The 23,346-nt window shown below is 64.0% G+C and overlaps 1 protein-coding gene across 1 annotated transcript in view; it reads right to left on the reverse strand.

Annotated features, from left to right (window-relative positions):
• Positions 1-3,812: 3,812 nt before the first annotated feature.
• SND1 (staphylococcal nuclease and tudor domain containing 1) overlaps positions 3,813-23,346 on the reverse strand; it is a 475,599-nt gene continuing 456,065 nt past the window's right edge. The window contains exons 18-24 of the mRNA XM_045027292.1: positions 15,158-15,299; positions 10,587-10,710; positions 7,143-7,212; positions 6,352-6,465; positions 5,814-6,017; positions 4,392-4,436; positions 3,813-4,201 (exon numbers count right to left, since the gene is read on the reverse strand). Coding sequence (XP_044883227.1) covers positions 4,136-4,201; positions 4,392-4,436; positions 5,814-6,017; positions 6,352-6,465; positions 7,143-7,212; positions 10,587-10,710; positions 15,158-15,299 — 765 coding nt within the window. The 3' untranslated portion in view covers positions 3,813-4,135. The remainder of the gene's footprint in view (positions 4,202-4,391; positions 4,437-5,813; positions 6,018-6,351; positions 6,466-7,142; positions 7,213-10,586; positions 10,711-15,157; positions 15,300-23,346) is intronic.

Raw genomic sequence — 23,346 nt, forward strand, 5'->3', positions numbered from 1 at the left:
TGTAAGTTTCCACCGTGAGGACAAAGGGATTCTTACACCTGGAAAAGTCTATATAAGGCTGATGCATCATCTCCATCTTGTCTTCAATCCTGCTTCTGACCTCTGGAAGGACTTTGCTACAAACTGAAGCTCTGCACGAAGGACTGTTGACCCATCCCAGCGGGGGATGTTCCAGAGACTTAATCTGAACCTGCAGTTTACTCCAGCACTGCTGCAAGCCTGAACTAAGAACTTTGCCATTACTGTATGTAATTGATTCCAGTTAACCAATTATACCTCTCACCTCTACCTTTTTCCCTTTGTAAATAAACCTTTAGATTTTAGATTCTAAAGGATTGGCAACAGCGTGATTTGTGGGTAAGATCTGATGTGTATATTGACCTGGGTCTGGGGCTTGGTCCTTTGGGATTGAGGGAACCTTTTTCTTTTATTGGGGTGTTGGTTTTCATAACCATTCATCCCCAGGACGAGTGCACTGGTGGTGATACTGGGAGACTGGAGTGTCTAAGGAAATTGCTTGTGTGACTTGTGGTTAGCCAGTGGGGTGAGACCAAAGTCCCTTTTGTCTGGCTGGTTTGGTTTGCCTTAGAGGTGGAAAAACCCCAGCCTAGGGCTGTGACTGCCCAGTTTAAGCAATTGGTCCTGATTTGGCACTCTCAGTTGGGTCCCGCCAGAATCGCTCCGTCACAGCCTGCGACTAAAGTTACGAGCGACGCTGGGTTTAAATGGTCTCTGGTAAAAAGGTTTCAGAGGATGCCAGCGGCTCAGTGTCTCAGACTCGGGCCCCTCCTCCGGGGCGATAAATGGCGGGGGGACAGCGGCATTAAACAGGTCCATTTTCGGAAAAAATGGCTGAAGAGCAACGGGGCAGCTCCACAACACGCTGGGGGAGCGGCTCGCTCATATCCACTTGCCAGCGACGGAGAATCCACTCCCCCGCCCCCCGGGCACATTGTGCCATTGGATGGTTAGTGTGTGTACCTCAGTCTGAGTCTGAATTAAACATCCAGCCATTGGATCTTTTTAGACCCGTGGCTGCCTGACTGAAGAGCAATTCTGCTCCAATGTCTGTCCCCATGTAGGGACTTACAGACTGATTGAGTCACCCCTGAACCTGCTCTTTGCTAAACTAAATAGCTTGGAAAAGAGACGACGAAGGTGGGATATGATCGAGGTCTATGAAATCATGAGTGGTGTGGAGACAGTGGATAAGGAAGTGTAATTTACTCCTTCTCATAACACAAGAACTAGGGGTCACCCAATGAAATTAACAGGCAGCAGGTTTAAAACAAACCAAAGGCAGTATTTCTTCACACAACGCAGTTAACCTGTGGAACTCCTCGCCAGAGGATGTTGTGAAGGCCAAGACCATAACAGGGTTCAAAAAAGAACTAGAGAAGTTCCTGGAGGACAGGTCCATCAATGGCGATTAGCCAGGATGGGCAGGGGTGGTGTCTCTAGCCTGTTTGCCAGAAGCTGGGAATGGGCGACAGGGGATGGATCACTTGATGATTCCCTGTTCTGTTCATTCCCTCTGGGGCACCTGGCATTGGCCACTGTCGGCAGACAGGACACTGGGCTGGATGCACCTTTGGTCTGACCCAGGACGGCCGTTCTGATGTTTGAATCTATCACTATAAGGGAGGTTTTCTAATCCTGTCATCAGTCTCATGGCTCTTTGCTGAACCCTCTCATTTATCAACATCCTTCTCGACTCATGGACACCAGAGCTGGACACAGGATCCGAGCAGCGGGCCCACCAGTGCCAAGTGTAGAAGTAAAATCACCTCTCTGCTCCTACCTGAGATGCCCGTTCATGCCTCCCAGGATCACATCAGCCCTTTTGGCCACAGCCTGACGCTGGGAGCTCCGGTTCAGCTCATTACCCACCATGCCCCCCCAAATCTTTTCCAGAGTCCCCCGGCCTGTAAGCGTGGCTGCACGGGGAGTTCCTAGATGCACACACTGACATTGGAACAGGCAGGTGCTTGTGCACCAAGCAATGCGGATCGCGCGGTAGCGGTGACCCGGCTCCTCACCAATCACCACTCCTCCCATTGGTGTGTCGTCTGCCGACTTTACCAGTGACGAGTTGATGTTTTCTTCCAGATCATTGATAAAATTGTTACCTAGCACAGGGCCAAGAACCAACCCCGCTTGCTGATGAGGATTCCCTAAGCTTTGCATCGTGAGACCGTCAGCCAGCACTTAACCCGGGCCAGGGTCCTTTATCAGTCTAGCTTCCTACTCAAACTGTCGTGCAGTAGCAAGTCAGACACTGCACCAGACTCACACCTCTCCCCGGCAGCTACCACCCGCGTAACCCCTCCAAAGAACACTGCCCAGCTCCAGCCCCATAACCCCAGACTGATCTGCAGTCATTGCACCACCCTCCCGTGAGTCTCTATTCAGCGAGTCCTGTACCAGCCGCTCCACTTCCGTGCCCGGGATCGACAGGCCTGTAATTACCGGGTCATAACTCGTGGCAGGCTGGTGCTGCAGGCAAGGGGCAGGCTGGGAGGGCCAGGGGGGTCGTGAGGCTTGAGGCCAGGTGATGGTGGGGGGGTGCCTGGCACTAGGGTGCAAAGCGGGTGTGACGGAGTGGGACTGTTCGTACTGGGGGCTGGGAGTGCTGGGTGCAGGCCTCTAAGTATCTAGCAAAGCAGAAGGCCGGCGCAACCGAATGCCTGACACTCTGTCTCCTAGCAACTGATGGCCGGGCCCCTCCCTGCAAAGGTGCATCTAAAGGTGTTGGAGACAAAGGGGTCAGGTGCACTCCTGGCCCAGGAAAGAAGCTGAGCAGAGAGGAGGGGCCGGAGGGGGTTGGGCAGAACGGAGCTGGCTGGGGAAGGAAGGGAAGCACAGACGGGGCTCTGGTTCCCCAATGGGGGCTGTGGGGCTCCTGGGGCCCCAAGATGGACCTAACGGGGGGATCCTGTTATCTGTGCCTGCAAGACCCTGTCCTGGACTGTGTTCCTGTCGCCTAAATAAACCTTCTGCTTTACTGGCTGGCTGAGAGTCCTGGTGAATCGGCAGGGAGCCCGGGGGTGCAGGGCCTGACTCCCCCACACTCCGTGACAGCGGGGGACACAGGCGGGGTTAAGGCTCCTGCGTGGGATCAAGGCGCTCAGGGAGGAAGGGGGGCGGCGTTTCAGGAGAACACGGCAGGGGCTGGACTAGTTCTCTCGTCCGTCCTGGCCCTGTGACTAGTCCAAGGGGCAGCCCAGGGCTGAGTCAGCCGCAGGAGGCAGCAAAGGGCTCGGGCTCCCCTTGGCTCTGTTCTCCCGGTGTGTGGCACAGCCACCCCTGGGGGGGGCAAGGGAACCCTCCCCTCAGAGCAGCCACTGCCCTGAATAAGGCCACGCTCCTCCCCGCAGGGGCTCCCCGGGACAACTCCCCATCGAGCGAGTTGAACTGGGGGGACCCCAATGGACAGGGAGGGATGGGTGCAGGGCCATGGCACAAGGGGAGGGCAGGAGAAATGGGGAGTCAGTCTTAGAGCCCTGCCCCACATCACAGCTGGGATCCCCCCGAGTCCACACAGGACCTGACCCCTCCACCTCCCCCCGAACTGGTGTAAGCCTGGAATTTCCCAGCTCGGGGGCCTTTCTCCCCCGGACTCCTGGGTTCCAGCCCCGGCTGCTCACAGATGTGCTGTGCATCCTGCGGACAAGGCCGGCTGGGCTGCACCAGCAGAGCTGGGCTGGCAGGGGAGGGCCCAGCCCCCCGCTTCGGGCAGGGGTGGGGAACCGGAAATGGGCCCCCGGATCCTTCCCACACCGGCGGGCCCTGGCCGCAAGGAGACAGCACAGTGCAGCACTCGACTACTTTATTGGGCCTCCGAAGCTTTAAATACAGGCCAGAGCCGGCTCCGCGCGGGCCAGCGGCAAGGGCAGATCCCCCGTCGGTCGGACTGGGGCGGGGGGGGCCAAGAGCCGCCTGCCCCCACCCCCCCGGGGCACAGGGCCACCCCCAGCGGCTCGCTGCCCGGGTTGTGGAGCCGAGGCGAAGGGGGACGGTGTGGGCCCAGCGCGGTGCCCTGGCGCTGTGGTGATGCAGCGGCTGGGGGCTCGGGGAGGAGACGAACAGAGACGGCGGCGTGGTGGCTGGGTGGGGCCGGAGCCCGGGGCCTCCCCTAGCGGCTGTAGCCGAATTCATCCGCATCGTCGGCCCGGAAGTCGCCGTAACGCCACAGGTTCAGCTGCAGGGGAGAAGGGCCGAGGTGAGAGCCATGGCGGGGCCTCCTGCTCCCCTCCGCCCTGCCCCACAGCCCCCTGCCAGGCTATTCCCCACCCCCACTCCTCCCCAAACCTGACACCACCCCAACCGGCCCCGGCCCCGCTCCCCTGGGGCTGGGGGACAGGCCGCTGCGGGGCCCGAGCTGCACTCACCCGGTTGGTCTTGGCCAGCTCCTGCGCGTTCAGGTACTCGGTGATCTGCACCAGACAAAGGCCGTCATGGGGGATGGGGATGTGTCCCTCCCGCTGGGCCCCCCCAAGCCACGTCCCCAATCGCCTGCTTCCCCCCCCCGAGCCACGTCCCAAATCGCCTGCTCCCCCCCGAGCCACGTCCCCAATAGCCCGCTGGGCCCCCCCCCGAGCCACGTCCCCAATCGCCCGCTGGGCCCCCCCCCGAGCCACGTCCCAAATCGCCCGCTGGGCCCCCCCCCCCGAGCCACATCCCCAATCGCCCGCTGGGTCAGGTCACAGGACACAGAGCATGGGGGGCCTGAGCCAGACAATTCCCGTCGCCCCCCAGGTGAGCGTGTGTGTGTGTGTGGGGGGGCAGGTTTCCCGGCTCTTTATGGCCAAGGAGCTGACAATGCCCCAGGCCCGTCTGTTCCGGTACCACCGGCCCCCCACCCCCACCAGCGACCTGGCGTGCGCTGTGCACCGTGCGCTGTGCACCGGATGCCATTTCGAGAGCAACCCGGGGTCTCTGTTAAGCTGCCCTGGCTCTAGGGACGGACCCGCACATAACCCAGCGTGGAGCCCCGGGGCCTGGGGGGGGCCCTGCGTTGGGAACCCACTGGCCGAGGGCACCTTGTCACTGCGGGCTCAAAGCGCTTGGCAAAGGGGGGGTCATGCTACAGCTGGGGAAACTGAGGCACAGAGCAGGGACGGGACCATTCCAAGGCCACAAAGGGTGGGGCTAGAATCCAGGAGTGCTGAATCCCAGGCCGTCTGCTCCAACCACTAGTCCTCACTGCCCACCAAGAGCCAGGAATGGTCCGGTCCTGGACAAGAAGCGACGGGTTACTCTGCAGCAAGGCAGGTTTGGGTCGGATCTCAGGAGTGAGGCTGGCCCAGGGTCACTGGGTGCTGCACCTCTCGGGGTCCCTGCTGGCCCCCCACTGCCGGGGCAGTGACTGCAGCCTGGCCTGCGCCTGGGGGCTGCAGTAGGGTGGGGTCCATCCCCCTGCCAGGGTGCAGAGACGGCGCCACCAGCCAAGCCGCCGGGGAATCAAACGGCTCCACGGGACCCAGAGCATCGATCTGTGAGCCCTGGCACGAGCAAGCGCCACCTCAGTGCCCCTGCACGCCCCGCCCCCTGGGCACGGAGCACACGGGACGGCCTCCCTCTGACCCCCAGCGACGCCAGCCTGGGGCGAAGGGGGGCAGGCAGCGGGACTCCCACGAGGCCCTTGGCACCTGTTTCCCCACACCCCCTGTGCCCCCTCCCCCCAAATCCCCATGGCACATAGGGACACCTCAGCAGCTGCACCCCCAGCCCCCATCAGGCCAGAGCCACAGGCCAAGCCCATGGCCCCCTCCCCACCCTGCTCCCGCTCCGCGGGGGAGGGGCTCACGTACCACTTTCTGGAACTGCTTCTCCTTCCGCGCCTCCACCATGACCAGCCCCTCCTTGACCAGCCCCAGCCCCACGTCGCCCTTGGAGTCGGCGAACTGCAGGGTGACGTGGGGGCAGCTGGGCCCGAGGTGCTCCACGTTCAGCAGGCACTGGGTGTTCTGGATGTCCCGCACCACGCTGTCCACCGCGTCGGCGCGGGCGTCGTCCTGGCGGGGCCGGGAGAGAGAGAGAGAGAGAGACCGTCGCCACGGGCTGGGCATGGGCAGCGCGTGGCCAGAGCCGTGCGGGGAGCTGGCCCTGAGCTGGGCGCATGGGGCGGCACGGAGCGTGCCCGGGGGGGGGGGCCAGGCCGGACAGAGAGGGGGAGGGACGGATGGACACGCGGAGAGAACGGCTGACACCATCGGCCTCTCCCTGGAGTCAGGAAGAGATGCATTTTGCCCGCTGTGGGGCGCTGGGCAGGCTGGGTCCAGGCCCTGCCCCTACAGGGAGCCCCCACCCTATGGGGAGCCCTGCCCCTGCCCCGCCTCCCTTACTTACATCCTGTGGCACCTGGATGAAGGCAAACTGGTACTCGATGGCCTGGGCGGGCAGGCTGCGGGTGCTGAAGGCAGGCGGCAGGGTGCCCAGGCGCGTGGAGGGCAGGGTCTCCTTCTGCAGATGAAAGGGACAGTGGGTCGGGGGGCGCTCTCCCGCTGCGTGGCGTGGCAGGGCCAGAGGCGCTCAGCCCCCGTGAGAACTGCGCCCGTGGAGCATGCCGGGCACCCGGGTGTGGCAGTGAGGGGACCAGCCACGCTGCGCCTGCCCCGGGCGACACAGCAGGGTGGGGGCCGGGAGACCAGGCTGCTTTGCCCCCCGGCCCCCCGCAGATCTCAGCGCTGGGGGGCCAGGTGGATGGGCAGGTCCCTGACCATCTGTGCTGGACCCGTGTGATTCCCGTGCCCGCATCGCCGGGGCCTGGCCCTTCCTCAGCACGCTGCTGACAGCCAGCCCCATAGCCCTCCGGTGGTTGCTGGGGAGGAGCCGCCGGGCCCAGATTCCCCGTGGCCCCCAGGCCCGACACAGCCGCCGGAAGCAGGACTCAGCCTGGCCATTGCGCAATGAACGCAGGCAAGCCAAGCTTCGGTGCCCCCCGGCTGGGGCTGAACGGGCCATGCCGGAGCCTCCTGGGCACGGCTCTGCGCTGCGGATCTCAAAGTGCCCAGGTCTGGCCGGGCTGGAGGCAAGCGGCCCTGCCGCTGGCTCTGCTTAGCCGGGCCGGCTGGGGTGGTGAACATGCCCGCGGCTGCCCAGCTGGTAGCGGTGCCCCCACGGCGGGGCCAGGAACTCACGTTGCCGTAGTCGATGTAGAAGATGTGCACCCTGGCTGGCGACTCCACCTTCTCCACGCGGGCCCGGTACCTGGCAGGCAGGGAACACGGGTGAGAACCAGCCCCCCCAACAGACGGGAGCAGGCCGATGGGACCGAGAGAGACCCCGACTGGGGACAGACCCCCCGTGGGCTCCGGAGGTTCAGCCCGAACCCCGGCCCTGCTCAGATCCCCCAGCACAGCCCCTCCCCTGGCTGCTCCAGGCCCAGACGAGCAGCCAGCCGAGCCGCCGAGAGGGGAGGGACCCTGGAGCACAAAGCACCACGACTAATGAGCAGATTGATGTGCGCGGCTTAAACTAACACGCTCGCCACGGCGGTAATTAGCCGGCAGATCCGGCTGGGGCTTCGCGCTGACAGACGTCCGTGGTGCCTTTGCCGCTCCCCCACCCTGGGACAGGCTGTGACAAAGTGTGGGGGGGTTTCTTGGTTTTTCTGTCTTTTCCAGTGCGTTGCAGGCAGAGGGGGTGGGACTCAGTGTCCCGGGTGTTACGGGTTTAACGAGGGGAGGGGAGAGGGAGTTTGTTGGTACAGAGGATCGGAGAGGGACTCGGGATCCCGGCCGATGGCCTGGAGGATGGAGACCCCAGCGACTGGTGACCCGGCTCAGGAGACACAGCCGGTTCTGGTCAGTGGGAGGACAATGGGCTGCAGAGAGAGGACCCTGGTGACCTGACCAGCCGGTTCCAGCCCGAGGGGCCAGAAGAGAGGGGTGGAGTCCCAGGCGACCCGGTTCACCTGGAGAGAAGCCAACGGACAGAGGGGGCTTGGGGCCGGGGGTATCGGAGGCCCAGCTGGGAAGCAGGGGGGCTCGGGGCTGGAGATGGGGAGCAGCAGAGCCCCCCTGGCTGCAGGGGGACTGGGATGTGCTGGGCTGAAGGAGGCCAGGCCTGAGGCCCGGAGAGTTTCCTGTGCTGGGTTCAACGCTCAATAAACCCTCCTGTGTTACGCTGGCCGAGTCGCTCCGGGCTAGAGAGCAGGGGGCATCAACCCCTTCGGGGGTGAGGAGGCCCGGGGGGTCCAGAGCGAGGGGACTCCCTGAGGGGCCCACGGCAGAGACAGACGTGCCAAGGCTCAGAGAGGTGCAGCTCCAGGAGGTGGAGGGGCCTGACCCCGAGAGAGAGTGGCCCCCTGAGAAGGGCTGTTGCACTGAAAGGGGCACCCCCCACGGACCGCACAGGGCCACGAGTGGGCACGATCTGTGAGGCTGTGACAGAGGCATCTCAGCTTTGCCCTATCGCTGCTTCCCCCCGAGGCAGCGGGAGAACCGAGAGCCTGGCAGCCACCGACTGTGCCGGGGCTGGCGTGGCCCACGTGGCTCTCTGCATGGAGCCCCCCAGGAGAGATCCGCACCCCAGTGCAGGCCACCGGCCCAGCAGCCGATTCCAGGGGGGCAGGCGCAGAGCCCCTCGCTGAGCGCCCCCTCCTCACCGGCCCTCCCTGGGGGTGAGAGCGAAGAGCAGCCCCTGCTCGGTGCCCAGCAGGGGGCGATGCCCGCCCGAGGGGGCAGCAGGCGCCAGTGCAGACAGAACGGGGGCCTGGCCCTTGCTGGGAGCGGCAGCGTAAGGCAAGTTGGAGCAGAGCTGCTGCTGCTGCTGCTGCTGGGGGTTCGGACCAAGGCACAGCTGAGGGCCCCCCGCCCTGTGCGCTGATGCACCGCGGGGGTGGGGGCGGTGCGCTGGCTGGGACCCGCAGTGCCCAGGTGTGAACACAGCGGTGCCACAGCGACAGCAACATCAACCCCACTCACAGCTGCCAAGGCCTGGCACCCCCCGGCCCCCAGCGGTTTCCACAGCCGGGGGGCGTTTCCCATCTGTCTGTTCCCCCCTGGCAGCAGGACGGGGGATTGGGGGCTGGGAGCAGCCTAGCAGCCAGGGGGCTTCTCCCTGCAGCATGGAGGAGGGTCCCATCACCAGCGAGCTCTGAGGCCGTGCCACGCCGGGGCAGGGCAGTGTCCGGAGGTGCCACTCAGGGCCAGGTCCCTTCCCAGCCACGGCAACCAGCCCGGCCCCAGGGCTGGAGCTGGCACCATTCATGGGGGGCAGAGGTGTATGTGCAGAGTCCTGCTCATCTCAGTGATGTGGGCCCCGGGCCGGCACCGCCGGGCACGGCCGGCTGTGGCATGGGCCCCGGGCTGGCACCACTGGGCACGGCCGGCTGTGGCATGGGCCCCGGGCCGGCACCGCCGGGCACAGCCGGCTGTGGCATGGGCCCCGGGCTGGCACCACTGGGCACGGCCGGCTGTGGAGTGGGCCCCGGGCCGGCACCACCGGGCACGGCGGGCTGCAGTGTGGGGCACGGCTGGCTGTGGCGTGGACCCCAAGCTCGCTCTGCTGGGCACGGCCAGCTGTGGCATGGGCCCTGGGCTGGCACCACCGGGCACGGCGGGCTGCAGTGTGGGGCATGGCTGGCTGTGGCGTGGACCCCAAGCTCGCTCTGCTGGGCACGGCCGGCTGTGGCGTGGACCCTGGGCTGGCACCACTGGGCACGGCCGGCTGTGGAGTGGGCCCCGGGCCGGCACCACCGGGCATGGCGGGCTGCAGTGTGGGGCATGGCTGGCTGTGGCGTGGACCCCAAGCTCGCTCTGCTGGGCACGGCCAGCTGCGGCATGGGCCCTGGGCTGGCACCACTGGGCACGGCCGGCTGTGGAGTGGGCCCCGGGCCGGCACCACCGGGCACGGCGGGCTGCAGTGTGGGGCACGGCTGGCTGTGGCGTGGACCCCAAGCTCGCTCTGCTGGGCACGGCCGGCTGCGGCATGGGCCCTGGGCTGGCACCACTGGGCACGGCGGGCTGCAGTGTGGGGCACGGCTGGCTGTGGCGTGGACCCCAAGCTCGCTCTGCTGGGCACGGCCGGCTGCGGCATGGGCCCCAGGCTCGCTCTGCTGGGCACGGCTGGCTGCGGCGTGGGCCCCGGGCCGGGAGCTTGCTATGACCTGGATTCCGCTGACACCCCCTGGATAAAGCTGGCTCGAGGTCTCCCCTCCCCACTCAGAGAGGTGCGACCCCCACCACAGGCATTTCTGGCACCAGCCCAGTTCTACCCTCCCGCTGGCTCCTGCCCGCCAGCGACTCCCCTGCTGGGCCTGGGGCCAGCGATTCCCAAACCCTCCCATCCTGCCCTGGGAGGCTGCGGGGTGAACAGACACGGCTGGCTCAGCTCCCCCAGCCGAGCTGGGATGGGGACAGCCCCCCCCATATTACTGCACTGAGCCAGCGCCCCCCCTCACCGAGAGCCCTCCCCTGGCTCCTGGGGCACTATTCTCAGGCAGGGCATTCAGCAGGAGCTGGTGTACCCAGCACATGCCCAGCAGCGCTGCAGCCAGAGCTCTGCCCTCACGTCCCTGGGGAGAGGACGCCCCCCAGCTGGTCACGTGGCTCCGTGCCCGGCCCGGCTCTGCGGCTCACCATTCCCCATCCACAAACTTGGCGATGCAGTAGTCCCCGCGGCGCGGCATGTAGGACCCTTCCACGGGCGGGTGGCTGGCGATCTCGCTCCTCATGTTCTCCATCAGCTTCTCCAGCTGGGTCCCTGCAGGGGGAGAGACCCGGTCAGGCAGGGGGCAGCCCAAGGGCCTCCCACACAGCCCCAGCTGGGGCCGCAGCGGTGCCGGCTGCCTGGGCGCTGGGCGTAGAGCGCGTGGCCTGGCGTCACGCCCGGTAACCCGGCCCCACGCCGCCTGGCACCGATACCCTCTGCTCGTCACAGGGCCAGACCCTCCCGGCTGATGCATGACACAGGCGTGGCACTGCCCGGCCTGACCCCGTCTGACCCAGAGCAGGGCAGTCACCTTCACTTCCCAATCGTCCCGAGCCCGGGATGCTATTCCACTGACTGATTGCCCTGCCCGCTCACCGCAGCCAGATCGTCTCGCTCCAGCTTCCCGCCACGGCATCGTCCCGAGCCCGGGATGCTATTCCACTGACTGATTACCCTGCCCGCTCACTGCAGCCCGGATCGTCTCGCTCCAGCTTCCCGAGCCCCGGGGAGGTGCTGCCCGCCTGGGAGCAGGTCACCCCCTCGCCGCCTCTCTGCGCCGCTGAGCAGCCCGAGCTCGGCGAGTCTCACTCGCAGGCAGCTTCCCAAGCCTGGAACCCGGCGCTCCCCAAGCTTTCCACGCTCACGCCCCACTTTACCCCCTGCTCTCTCGGGAGCCAGCGGGGGAGGCTGCAGCTCGGGGGGGGCCGCAGACGGAGGTAAGGGGGCCGAGGGGGGGCTGCAGCTCAGGGGGGGGCAGAGACGGAGGTAAGGGGGCCGAGGGGGGGCCGCAGCTCGGGGGGGGCGCAGACGGAGGTAAGGGGGCCGAGGGGGGGGCCGCCGCTCGGGGGGGGCGCAGACGGAGGTAAGGGGGCCGAGGGGGGGGGCGCAGCTCGGGGGGGGGGCGCAGACGGGGGTAAGGGGGCCGGGGGGGGCGCCCCAGCACGGGGGGGGGCGCAGACGGAGGTAAGGGGGCCGAGGGGGGGCCGCAGCTCGGGGGGGGGCCCAGACGGAGGGAAGGGGGCAGAGGGGGGGCTGCAGCTCGGGGGGGGGCAGACGGAGGTAAGGGGGCCGAGGGGGGGGCCGCAGCTCGGGGGGGGGCGCAGACGGAGGTAAGGGGGCCGAGGGGGGGGCCGCAGCTCAGGGGGGGGCGCAGACGGAGGTAAGGGGGCCGAGGGGGGGCTGCAGCTCGGGGGGGGCGCAGACGGAGGTAAGGGGGCCGAGGGGGGGCTGCAGCTCGGGGGGGGCGCAGACGGAGGTAAGGGGGCCGAGGGGGGGCTGCAGCTCGGGGGGGGCAGACGGAGGTAAGGGGGCCGAGGGGGGGCTGCAGCTCGGGGGTGGGCCGGGGGCACCAGGAGCAGAACTGCAGCTGGGGGCTGAGGCTGGGGGCAGGACTGGGGCCAGGCCACTGGTGGGGGCCACGACCGAGGGCCAAGGCTTGGGCTGGGGGCGGAGCAGGGCGGGGTGGCGCTCCCCCCCCCCCACGTTTCCCGGTGCCCCCTGCCAGGGCGCCCCCCAGTCTGGGGCTCTCTGCTGCCCCTTTGCCCTCTGGCGCCGGGCTGGAAGTGCCTGCGGCGTAGCTGCGTCCGCCCCGGGCCCGGACGGACTCTCTGGGGACCCGGTTCACTGTGCTCCACCGAGAACCTGGGCACAGCAAGGTCCCGGTGGGATCAGACGGCTCCTGGCAGGGCCGGAGCTCCCCCCTCCGGAACAGGAGCCGCAGCACAGGGGGCGAAGCTCATTCGAATTAAAACTTTCGCCTCTTCCCTCCCGAACAACCTCCCCGGTTCTGTCCCTCCTGCCCGGCCGGATGGCGCAGGCTCGGTGCCGAGCCCCCGCCCCCGCTCACAATCCGGCCTGGCAGCTCCTTGCACCTCCCGGGCACAGCGCTGCCCTCCCTGGATCTGACTTCCCCAGGGCCCCGCCAATGCCCACACGGCCTATTATGGCCGGGTGTGTGGAGAGCTGCAGCGCGCTGGGCATGTAGCTGACCCGGGCAGCGGGTGCTGGGGGCATTACAAGCCCCCCAGCGACTTGGCAGACTCAACCAGCAGCAGATGAACTGTTTGTTCAACCACCGATCAACCCGATTAGCCCTCTGGAAGGGATCCACGGCATCCCAGTGCCTCTGCCCGGGCACCTCCCTCTCCGGGCGGGTCAGCGAGCCAGGCTCACAGGGGGTGAGGGCATCTCCCCACGGCGCTGGGAATTCCCGTCTCCCCTGGGAAACGCTGACGGGGGGGGGCAGTGGTTAGAGCGGGAGACGACTGAGAACTCAGATCCTGCGTTCTGGTTCCTGGCTCTGAGGAGGGGCGCGGGGTCTAGTGGTTACAGCAGGGAAGTCTGGAGTCAGGACTCCTGGGTTCTGTTCCCAGCTGTGCCAGTGTGTAAGCGCGCCTCTCGCAGGGCTGGGCGTGGCATCTATTAGCCGGGTATCGGGGTGGCACCGCAGGGCTCCGTTGCTGCGCCAGGCCGGCCCCAGGCTCCCCACAATCATCACATCTTAACTAAACAGGGGCAGGGACGGAATAATGGTATTGAGGAAGCAGAGAGGCAGCGGCAGCATCCAGGCCGCAGGAAGACGAACATAAGAACGGCCGTCTTGGGTCAGATCAAAGGTCCATGCAGCCCAGTATCCTGTCTGCTGACAGTGGCCAATGCCAGGTGCCCCAGAGGGAATGAACAGAACAGGGAATCATCAAGTGATCCATCCCGTCGCCCATTCCCAGCTTCTGGCAAACAGAGGCTACGGACACCATTCCTGCCCATCCTGGCTAATCGCCATTGATGGATCTGTCCTCCAGGAACTTCTCTAGTTCTTTTTTGAATCCTGTTATGGTCTTGGCCTTCACAACATCCTCTGGCGAGGAGTTCCACAGGTTCACTGCGCGTTGTGTGAAGAAATACTGCCTTTGGTTTGTTTTAAACCTGCTGCCTGTTCATTTCATTGGGTGACCCCTAGTTCTTGTGTTATGAGAAGGAGTAAATAACACGTCCTTATCTACTGTCTCCACACCTGTCATGATTTAATAGACCTTGATCATATCCCCCCTTAGTCGTCTCTTTTCCAAGCTGAACAGTCCCAGTCTTATTAATCTCTCCTCATACGGAAGCTGTTCCGTACCCCAGTCATTTTTGTTTCCCTTTTCTGAACCTTCTCCAGTTCCAATATCTCTTTTTTGAGATGGGGCGACCACATCCGCACACAGTATTCCAGGTGTGGACGTACCATGGATTTATATAGAGGCAACATGATATTTTCTGTGCTATTATCTCTCCCTTTCTTAATGACGCCCAACATTCTGTTCGCTGTTGTGACTGCCGCTGCACATCGAGTGGATGTTTTCAGAGAACTGTCCACAGTGACTCCCAGATCTTTCCTGAGCGGTAACAGCTAATTTAGCCCCCATCATTGTATCTGTCTAGTTGGGATTGTGTGCATCACTTTGCATCACTTTGCATTTATCAACACTGAACTTCATCTGCCATTTTGCTGCCCAGTCACCCAGCTTTGCGAGATCCCTTTGTAGCTCTTTGCAGTCTGCCTGGGACTTAACTTTCTTTAATAATTTTGTATCATCTGCAAATGTTGCCACCTCTCTGTTTACTCCTTTTTCCAGATGGTTTATGAATACGTTAAATAGCTCTGGGCCCCGTACAGACCCCTGGGGGACACCACTATTTACCTCTCTCCATTCTGAAAACTGACCAGTTATTCCTATGCTTTGTTTCCTGTCTTTAAACCAGTTACTGAGCCATGAGAGGACCTGCCCTCTTACCCCATGACTGTTTCCTTTGCGTAAGAGCCTTTGGTGAGGGACCTTGTCACAGGCTTTCTGAAAACCTAAGTACACGATATCTACTGGATCCCCTTGGTCCGGTGGATGGATGGACAGACGGACGGATGGGGCACCTTCTGGGGAGCTGGAGTCTCGCCCCCGCTGGCCAGAGGACAGGAAGTAGCCAAGCTGCTCCCCGTGGGCCCGACCCCATCACCCACCCTGCCCCCGAGCCCCTGCCTTGCCACACGGTCCCTCACGTACCCAGGGCCCAGGCGGGCCGAGCTGCAAGAGGAGCTGGGGCGGCTGTGGGCATGAGCGTGGGGAAAGGCCCCATGCCAGGGCTCGCTTGGCTGCACCACCCGTTACCGAGGGCCTGGCCCAGGGAGCCACTCGCTGCCGGGAGCGAGCACACGGCTCACCCTGGGCAGCTCTGCCAGCCGCACGCTGCCCATGCCCTGCAGGCCACATGGCCTCACCCAGCCCAGCCGGGCAGTGAGCAGTGGAGATGCCGGGGGGGGGACGGGCCCTGTGGGACTCGGCTCTGATTCCTCATGGCTGGTTCCTGAGCTTGGCGCTCCCAGCTGGACGGGAGCAGCTCCCCACAGGCCCCCGAGGAAGAGACGGGAGCAGGGGCAATCCTGCCCCACTGGGGAATGGGTCCCCCCTGCCCCCAGCCTTGTCCCATCCCACCGCGGTTACACGATGCCCCCCCCACCTACCTGTCTCCACGTCCTGCACGTAGAAGTGCAGCTCGTCGGTGATCTCCGTCACGAAGACAGGCTTGTAGCTGGTGGTTCGCTCCTTCTCCTCCAGCACCGGCACCACCTCCTCCACCGGCGCCTCCTCGCACTGGGACCAGACCTGCCGGGGAGAGGAGACCGAGGCTGAGAGACGGAGCGGGCAAGGGGCACTGAAATGGGATCAGAGCGCCAACCCGAGTCATTCTCCGTGGGACCCCCGGCCCAGCACTGACCCGGTGCACTGGGGAGCCCAGGGCTGGCACAGCAGGGAGTGGTGTGGGTCGGGATGGAGGAGCATTGACAGAGCTCTGTGCCTGGGCAGCTGTGACGTTATTGATATAAATGGGAACCATATAGAACATGGGTTGCAACCAAGGTCCTGTGGTGGCACCAAATCCTAAGTAAAGGGGGTCATATAAGGTGTCTAAGACCAGGTTCTGGGTTGCTGATTATGATTATGCTGTCTGTATGTCTGTGTATCATTTTGTAGTTGAAGTTATAAGTATTGGCTCTGTACTGTCTATATTTTGTATTATGCTCTGCTTCTGGGAAAGATCCCAGACAAGCTGATGTTAGCCCTGCATAGCTGGCTTGATGGCCCATTAAGGGCCATCGGCTACACAATTGACCCATGGAGAGAAGGCAGACACGCCTTGTGACTCAGCAAAGTATGCAGAAACTTGTCCATGTGACTGCAAACTCCATTTTTGCTGTAAGTTTCCACCGTGAGGACAAAGGGATTCTTACACCTGGAAAAGTCTATATAAGGCTGATGCATCATCTCCATCTGGTCTTCAATCCTGCTTCTGACCTCTGGAGGGACTTTGCTACAAACTGAAGCTTTACACAAGGGACTGACTGACCCATCCCAGCGGGGGATGTATTCCAGAGACTTAATCTGAACCTGCAGTTTACTTCAGCACTGCTGCAAGCCTGAACTAAGAACTTTGCCATTACTGTATGTAATTGATTCCATTTAACCAATTCTACTTTTCATCTCTACCTTTTTCCCTTTGTAAATAAACCTTTAGATTTTAGATTCTAAAGGATTGGCAACAGCGTGATTTGTGGGTAAGATCTGATGTGTATATTGACCTGGGTCTGGGGCTTGGTCCTTTGGGATCGAGAGAACCTTTTTCTTTTATTGGGGTGTTGGTTTTCATAACCATTCATCCCCAGGACGAGTGCACTGGTGGTGATGCTGGGAGACTGGAGTGTCTAAGGAAATTGCTTGTGTGACTTGTGGTTAGCCAGTGGGGTGAGACCAAAGTCCTTTTTGTCTGGCTGGTTTGGTTGGCCTTAGAGGTGGAAAAACCCCAGCCTAGGGCTGTGACTGCCCTGTTTGAGCAATTGGTCCTGATTTGGCACTCTCAGTTGGGTCCCGCCAGAATAGCCCCGTCACAGCAGCTCAGGGCTGGGATGGCAGAGGGGTGCTGTGGGTTGGGATTAAAGGACACTGGGAGAGCTGGGGGGCAGGGGGGAACCCAGGGCTGGGATAGCAGGGGGCGGTGGGTCTGGATAGAGGGCCATTGATGGGTAGAGAGCCAGGGGGTGCAGGGGCACTGGCAGAGCTGGCTGGGGCCCAGGGCTGGGAGCTCTCTTTAGTGCCAGGCCTTGGAGCCTGGCATCTCCCGCCTCACCCCCCCTTCAGCTCTGCATGCCGGGTGCAGGGAGGGAGGGAAGGGGCTCCGTATACCCCCCACTCCTGTCGCAGGAATGCCAGCTGGAGTCCCCTGGGGCTCCCCACCCAGCTAAGCAACGGCCCTGCCTGGGACCCCACTGTGTTCTAGGTGGGGAAACTGAGGCGTGGGGAGGTGAAGGGCCCTGTCCACAGGCACAAAGCGATGCTGCAGCAGCACCAGGAACTGAACCCAGGAGTCCTGACTCCCAGCGCTCTCGTCCAACCACTAGGCCCCACTGGCCTCCTGAAGAGCTGGTGCAGGGAAGGGAGCCGGCCACAATGAATGGGGCGGCGGGCGGCTGGAGCCCTGTGCAGTGCTGGGGTGAGCCGATGCGACTCCCTCCCCACCTTGCCGGCACTAGGCGCGGGTTCATTCCCGGCAGGGCAGGGCAGGGCCCAGATACTGGGAGACGCAGCCCTGCCTGCTACGGAGTCAGCCACCCCGGCAGTGCGGCCGGCTGGGGTCCCGTCTTATTTCTGGCACCGGATTTTCCCAGAGCTGACGGGCCCACCCTGCAGCCCGCCAGGTGCTCAGGCCTTTCATGCTGCAGCCCCACGTGTGGAGAGCCCCGCCCGCCTCTTAACCCAACGCCAACACACTCCCCACAAAGGATCGGGGCCGTCCCTGGCCGGGGACCAACCGGACGGCTTGATGCTGGCGCATGCTCGGGAGCGCACAGAACCGGCAGCCCGGTTACACGCTGCCGCTCGGGGGGCTCAGGGGAAGGGGGGAGGGGGGGCTCAGAGGAGAGGGCTCCTGGCACCGGTGTGTTATTAACCATCCAAAGCTCCCTCCCTCTGGGCCAGACTCTGCTGCAGCTTCACCACCTGCCCCCAGGTGACTCTGGATTCACACCAGGCGCAGCAGCCTGTGGCCTGGAGCTGCTGGGAGGGGGAAGGCCCCTGGGCTAGCACGGACCAGATGTGCAGGGTGCAGCCAGGTAGCTGGGAAATGCCGGAATGGCAGTACCACCTTACCAGCCCCCGTTTGAGCTGGTGCAGCTCAGGTGCCCTGCGAGTGGCTGCAGCAGTGCCCAGCCCGTGCCCACGCCCTGGGAAGGACGCAGCTGCTGAGCGGTGACCTCCCCTCGCCCCGCCTGGCGCTCCCTAGCCCTGCGCTGAGCGGCGCCGGCACCCCGGCGTTCAGGATGGCAGGAGCGGGCCGGGACGCTGATTGGACGTGACAGCGTGTCACGTCCAATCCAGTGGCTCGGAGGCTGAACAAGCAGCGGGGTCTGTCACAGGCGGCCAGCGACACAGGCCAGCCGACGGTGCGGGTGCAGCAGAACGCACACACACCTGCTGCCCCGGGGAGCAGAAACCCCCCACGCTCGTCTACGCGGCAGACGGGGTCGGGGCTGAGACGAGGGAGCAGCTGCCGGGGAGCAGACCCCAGCCGCCCTCGGGAACGGCCCAGGCTGGCTCCCTGCAGAGAGCGGGTGTCTCCCCCCGCCCTGGACAGGGCAGGCAGCCCCTGCCAGAGGGGGCACCCGCAGCCTGCAGCCGGGTTAGCGGCACGGCCGAGTTGGAGGGAGCTGCCCTGGCTCGCGGCAGTGAGGAGGAAGGATCGGATCAGAACCAGCCTCAGCAACGAGAATGGATCAACCGGACCCATCCACTGCCCTGCCTGGCCAGCCCAGACAGCCCCCCACAGGCTGCTACGTGCCACGGACGCCAGAGACCAGGCTCTGGGCAAAGCAAGCAGCCCAGCGAGCGAGCTGCCGCCTGGGCTCAGGGACAGGGCACGGCCGGCGCAGCCCCCCTCAGACACCGGCGTTGGGGCAGGGGAGCAGCCAGGCAGACGAGGCGCCTGCTTCGGACCGGGACCTGCTCTGCTGTTTGGAGCCACCAAAGCGCTGCCCCTCAGAGAGAGATGCCCGTACCTGGGCACGCAGCCACCTCTGAGAACGGGGCCTGGAGTGACCTGCCCACGGCCCCTTGCTGAGTCAGCCGCGGCACGAGGAACTCTCCCCCTCCACCCAGCACCGGCAGCAGCCTCCCAGGGCCCCTGCGCGCTGACACCACGGGGAGCCGCCGCTGGGCACAGGCAGGACAGTTCCCTGGGCTGAGTTCTCATGGGCTCGCGGTGCCCTGGGCTGGGCACTTCCCTTCACTCGGCTCCTTCCAGCGCCCTGGGTCAGCGTCCCCCACCCCCGGCAGGGCTCCCGGCACCCCCAGACCACGGGGCGGCCGTGCTGAGCTCACCCCAGCTCACGGACCGAGGCAGCCACCATCCTGGGGGGGAGCCGACAGCAGGGCGCCCAGCCGGGCCTTGTGTCCATGGCACCTGAACCAAGGGCTGGCCTGCGGGGGAGCCCTGGGACCTGTCCCGGGCCCACTGCCTGGCAGCCACGCGTGCCTGGGACCATGGCCACCCCCGTGGGGCGGGAGGCAAGGGGGGTGCAGCCGAGCGGGCTGGAGCCAGCACCTCAAGCACTACTGCCTGTCCTGCCACCGGCCGCCCCATGGCAGCCCCCGGGGTGTGAAGGGATCCAGGCTGGAGGAGCAACGTGATCACTGCTGGTTAGATACCGAGGTGTGACGTTATTGATATAAACTGGGACCATATAGAACATAGGTTGCAACCAAGGTCCTGTAGTGGCACCAAATCTTAAGTGAAGGGGGTCATATAAGGTGTCTAAGACCAGGTTCTGGGTTGCTGGTTATGATTATGCTGTCTGTATGTCTGTGTATCATTTTGTAGTTGAAGTTATAAGTATTGGCTCTGTACTGTCTGTATTTTGTATTATGCTCTGCTTCTGGGAAATATCCCAGACAAGCTGATGTTAGCCCTGCCTAGCTGGCTTGATGGCCCATTAAGGGCCATCGGCTACACAATTGACCCATGGAGAGAAGGCAGACACGCCTTGTGACTCAGCAAAGTATGCAGGGACTGGCCCATGTGACTCCAGGCTCCATTTTGCTGTAATTTTCCACAGTGAAGACAAAGGGATTCTTACACCTGGAAAAGTCTATATAAGGCTAATGCCTCATCTCCATCTTGTCTTCAATCCTGCTTCTGACCTCTGGAGGGACTTTGCTACAAACTGAAGCTTTACACAAGGGACTGAACGACCCATCCCAGTGGGGGATGTATTCCAGAGACTTAATCTGAACCTGCAGTTTACTCCAGCACTGCTGCAAGCCTGAACTAAGAACTTTGCCATTACTGTATGTAATTGATTCCATTTAACCAATTCTACCTCTCATCTCTACCTTTTTCCCTTTGTAAATAAACCTTTAGATTTTAGATTCTAAAGGATTGGCAACAGCGTGATTTGTGGGTAAGATCTGATGTGTATATTGACCTGGGTCTGGGGCTTGGTCCTTTGGGATCGAGGGAACCTTTTTCTTTTATTGGGGTGTTGGTTTTCATAACCATTCATCCCCAGGACGAGTGCACTGGTGGTGATGCTGGGAGACTGGAGTATCTAAGGAAATTGCTCGTGTGACTTGTGGTTAGCCAGTGGGGTGAGACCAAAGTCCTTTTTGTCTGGCTGGTTTGGTTTGCCTTAGAGGTGGAAAAACCCCAGCCTAGGGCTGTGACTGCCCAGTTTAAGCAATTGGTCCTGATTTGGCACTCTCAGTTGGGTCCCGCCAGAATCGTTCCGTCACACGAGGTGACAGGCGGGCACCTCCCAGGACAGAGAAGGGGCCGTGGGCATCTGGGGGCTGCCAGAGCTACAGCCCCTGGGGTCCCACACCTCCTGCTGGTGCCGCGGCTGCTCAGGCCTGACTGCACGGGTAGCAGGGGACCCCAAATCCTTTCACCCACCCAGCACCGGGCTCTGGCTGGGGGAGGAGCCCATCAGCCATCTCGCAAGGCTGGAGCTATGCTGCCCCAGCCCTGAGACCCTGCCCGCGGGGCACCGAGCCAGGGGGCTGCCCACACTGCTCCCAGGCTCAGTGGCACACCCTGGGATAGAACCCAGGAGTCCTGACCCCATTTCCACACACACACCCTAACCCACTGACCCCCGCCCTGGCCCAGAGTTGGGAACCCAGGAGTCCTGCCCCCACCCCCAACTCACTAGACCCACTCCCCTCCTAGCCTGGGAGAGAACCCAGGAGTCCTGGTGCCTGCTCTGAGGACCGACACGGGAACACAAACCCGCCGGCGCCGGCAGGGGTAGCCCGAGACGCGGCCGAACAGCCGCTGCGCGTGGCTGAGCGAGGCAGCTCGGTGTCAGGGGACCTGGCCAGCCTGTCCCCGCTGGGAAGGAGCCGGGGTGGGGGGTTCACTACAAACACCGTCTGCCCCGGATCAGAGCCCAGAGTCCCTGGGCTCAGCACAGTGCTGTATTAGCCGGGGCGGGCAGGCCTTCCGCTGGCGTCCGCTGGCAACGCTCCACCAGCTGCGGATCTGGCCCGGACCATTTGGGGATTTCATTTACCTGCTGCCTGTGCCGGGGCGGGTGGGACCGGGACTGCCCCTGAAGGCGGCTCTCCTCCCAGGGACAGCGCGGAGAGAGACGGGATGCCCGCCCCAGGCTGACACTGATCTCCCTGGGCACTGGCTAGACTCTGCTCTGCCCCTGCCGCGCTTGGGCACTGCACCTCGGGCTGCTCCTTGTCTGGATCAGCCTTGCCAGCCTGTAACCCAGCAGAGGCCCCCGAGCCGGGCAGCTTTGGGACCACTGCGTGATCAGCCGGGTGCCTGCTGCCTGCCTGTCGGCTTGGGGACTCCTTCGACTGCCCCTGCGGCCGGGGCGGGCCCTGCCGCCATGTGGCCTGGGTCGGGGCTGCGGCAGGTGGCAGGGAACAGGAGAGCTCTCTGCTCCCGCAGTGCATGTTCCCGCCCTTTGCCCCGTTACAAAGCGGCCCAGGCCACGAGGCTTCCCAGCCGCTGGGGAGACGATGCCCCAGGCCGGTGCCTCTCACTGCCGGGGGTTTGCCGGCATCCAGCCTAAATCGACCCTGTCTCCCCTCTGGCCTCGCGCGCTTTTGGCAAATCACAGCGGCCGTGAGTCACCCGCGGTACGTTTAGCCAGGTGGCCCTGGTGTGTGCTGCCCAGCGCTGCCAGCCCAGAGGGGCCAGGGCTCTGCCCGCAGCAAGCTCCCGGGCGAAGGGGCAGAGACTGAGCAGGCCCTGCCCTTCCCGGCCAGGGGAGTGGCTCACTCGGCCGGGTACGGGTCAGCGTCTCTCCGTCTGCCCCAGCCAGGGCTGCGGAGTCTGGAGCCGGGGGGCAGGCAGTGCGACCAGCCAGGAAGGGAGCAGGCAGAGGTGGCCGCAGGGACCCCGCGAAGGAGAGCTCAAGCACAGGGCACACTCAGCCCCACGGAGAAGCTCGGCCAGGGGAGAAGAGAAGCAGCAGACGACGAGCCCGGGGCAGGGACACTGCGCAGGATTCACTCGTCTGCTTTCTGACAGCGACGTCTCAGCTCACGTGGGGTCTGCCAGCCTCTCCAGGGGGCCGGGAACCAGGACAACGCTGGGGGTCAGGGGGGTGCTCAGGAGGCAGCGGCCTCTGCCCCCCGTGCTGGCACTCTGGGTCACCCATGCCAGCTCCAGCGCTGGGGGTCAGGGGGGCGCTCAGGAGGCAGCGGCCTCTGCCCCCCGTGCTGGCACTCTGGGTCACCCATGCCAGCCCCAGCGCCGGGGGTCACTTGATCGCCCGCTCAGCTCTCACAGACATGGGGGGGCTTGAGCGCGCTGGTCCCTGCTTACCAGAGTGCGCACGCTTTCACGTGAGCTCCCCAGCTGCTGAATCAGCCCTGGATGGAATTAATGGAAGAATTAAGTGGCCTGCTGACTGGAGCCCGAGGGGCCCGCACGCCGCTCGCGAAGCGCTCCCAACAGACCACATTCAATTAAGCCGAGAAGACGGCTCCGCGCCCCGCCGGGCTTCCCTCGAATGCCAGAGGCTCGCTGTGCGGGCCGGGCCTTCTGCAGAGGGGGCGATTCGGAGGGGTTGAAGCTGTGTTCGTCCATGTCACTTCCCCTTCCCCTCAGCACCTGCAGCGTCGGCTGCTGGCGTCCCGCTGTCACAAGGCAGCACTTGGGGATCCAAGCGAGACCCGGGATGTTCCTCTCCCCGTTCTCAGAATGCGCCCGACCTGGATGTGTCCCGCTGGGGCCAATGCGCTGGCAGCTGCCGCAGCCCCGTGCCTGGGCGCTGGCGGGACGAGGTGGATTGCTCCGCGCCTGGCAGACTGAGACGCTGCCGCGCTGTGAGTGGCCTGTGTGTTCTTGGGGTGCGGCGTGGCTGGGGAGAACGTGTGTATTCAGCCTGTCTGCCCGGGTGGCCTCCGAGCCTGCCTGCTCTGTCTGCAGCATGGGCAGCGCCTCGGCAGTGTGGCAGCGAGTGGACGGTGTCCAAAGGCAGCAGTCGGAGGTAGCGCAGCTCCTGTTGGCTTATAAACGTTTGCTCCGTCTCTGGATGAGACGCTGCCCGCGTGGTGGGGTCATGAAACCCCGTGGCTGGCTCCTAGCGGCAGCTGGTGTCACGGAGTCCCCGGGCGCTGCTCTGGAACTGTTCCCCACCAA

The sequence above is a fragment of the Mauremys mutica genome, chromosome 1 (genome assembly GCF_020497125.1).
Source record: "Mauremys mutica isolate MM-2020 ecotype Southern chromosome 1, ASM2049712v1, whole genome shotgun sequence".
Classification (NCBI taxonomy): domain Eukaryota; kingdom Metazoa; phylum Chordata; order Testudines; family Geoemydidae; genus Mauremys; species Mauremys mutica.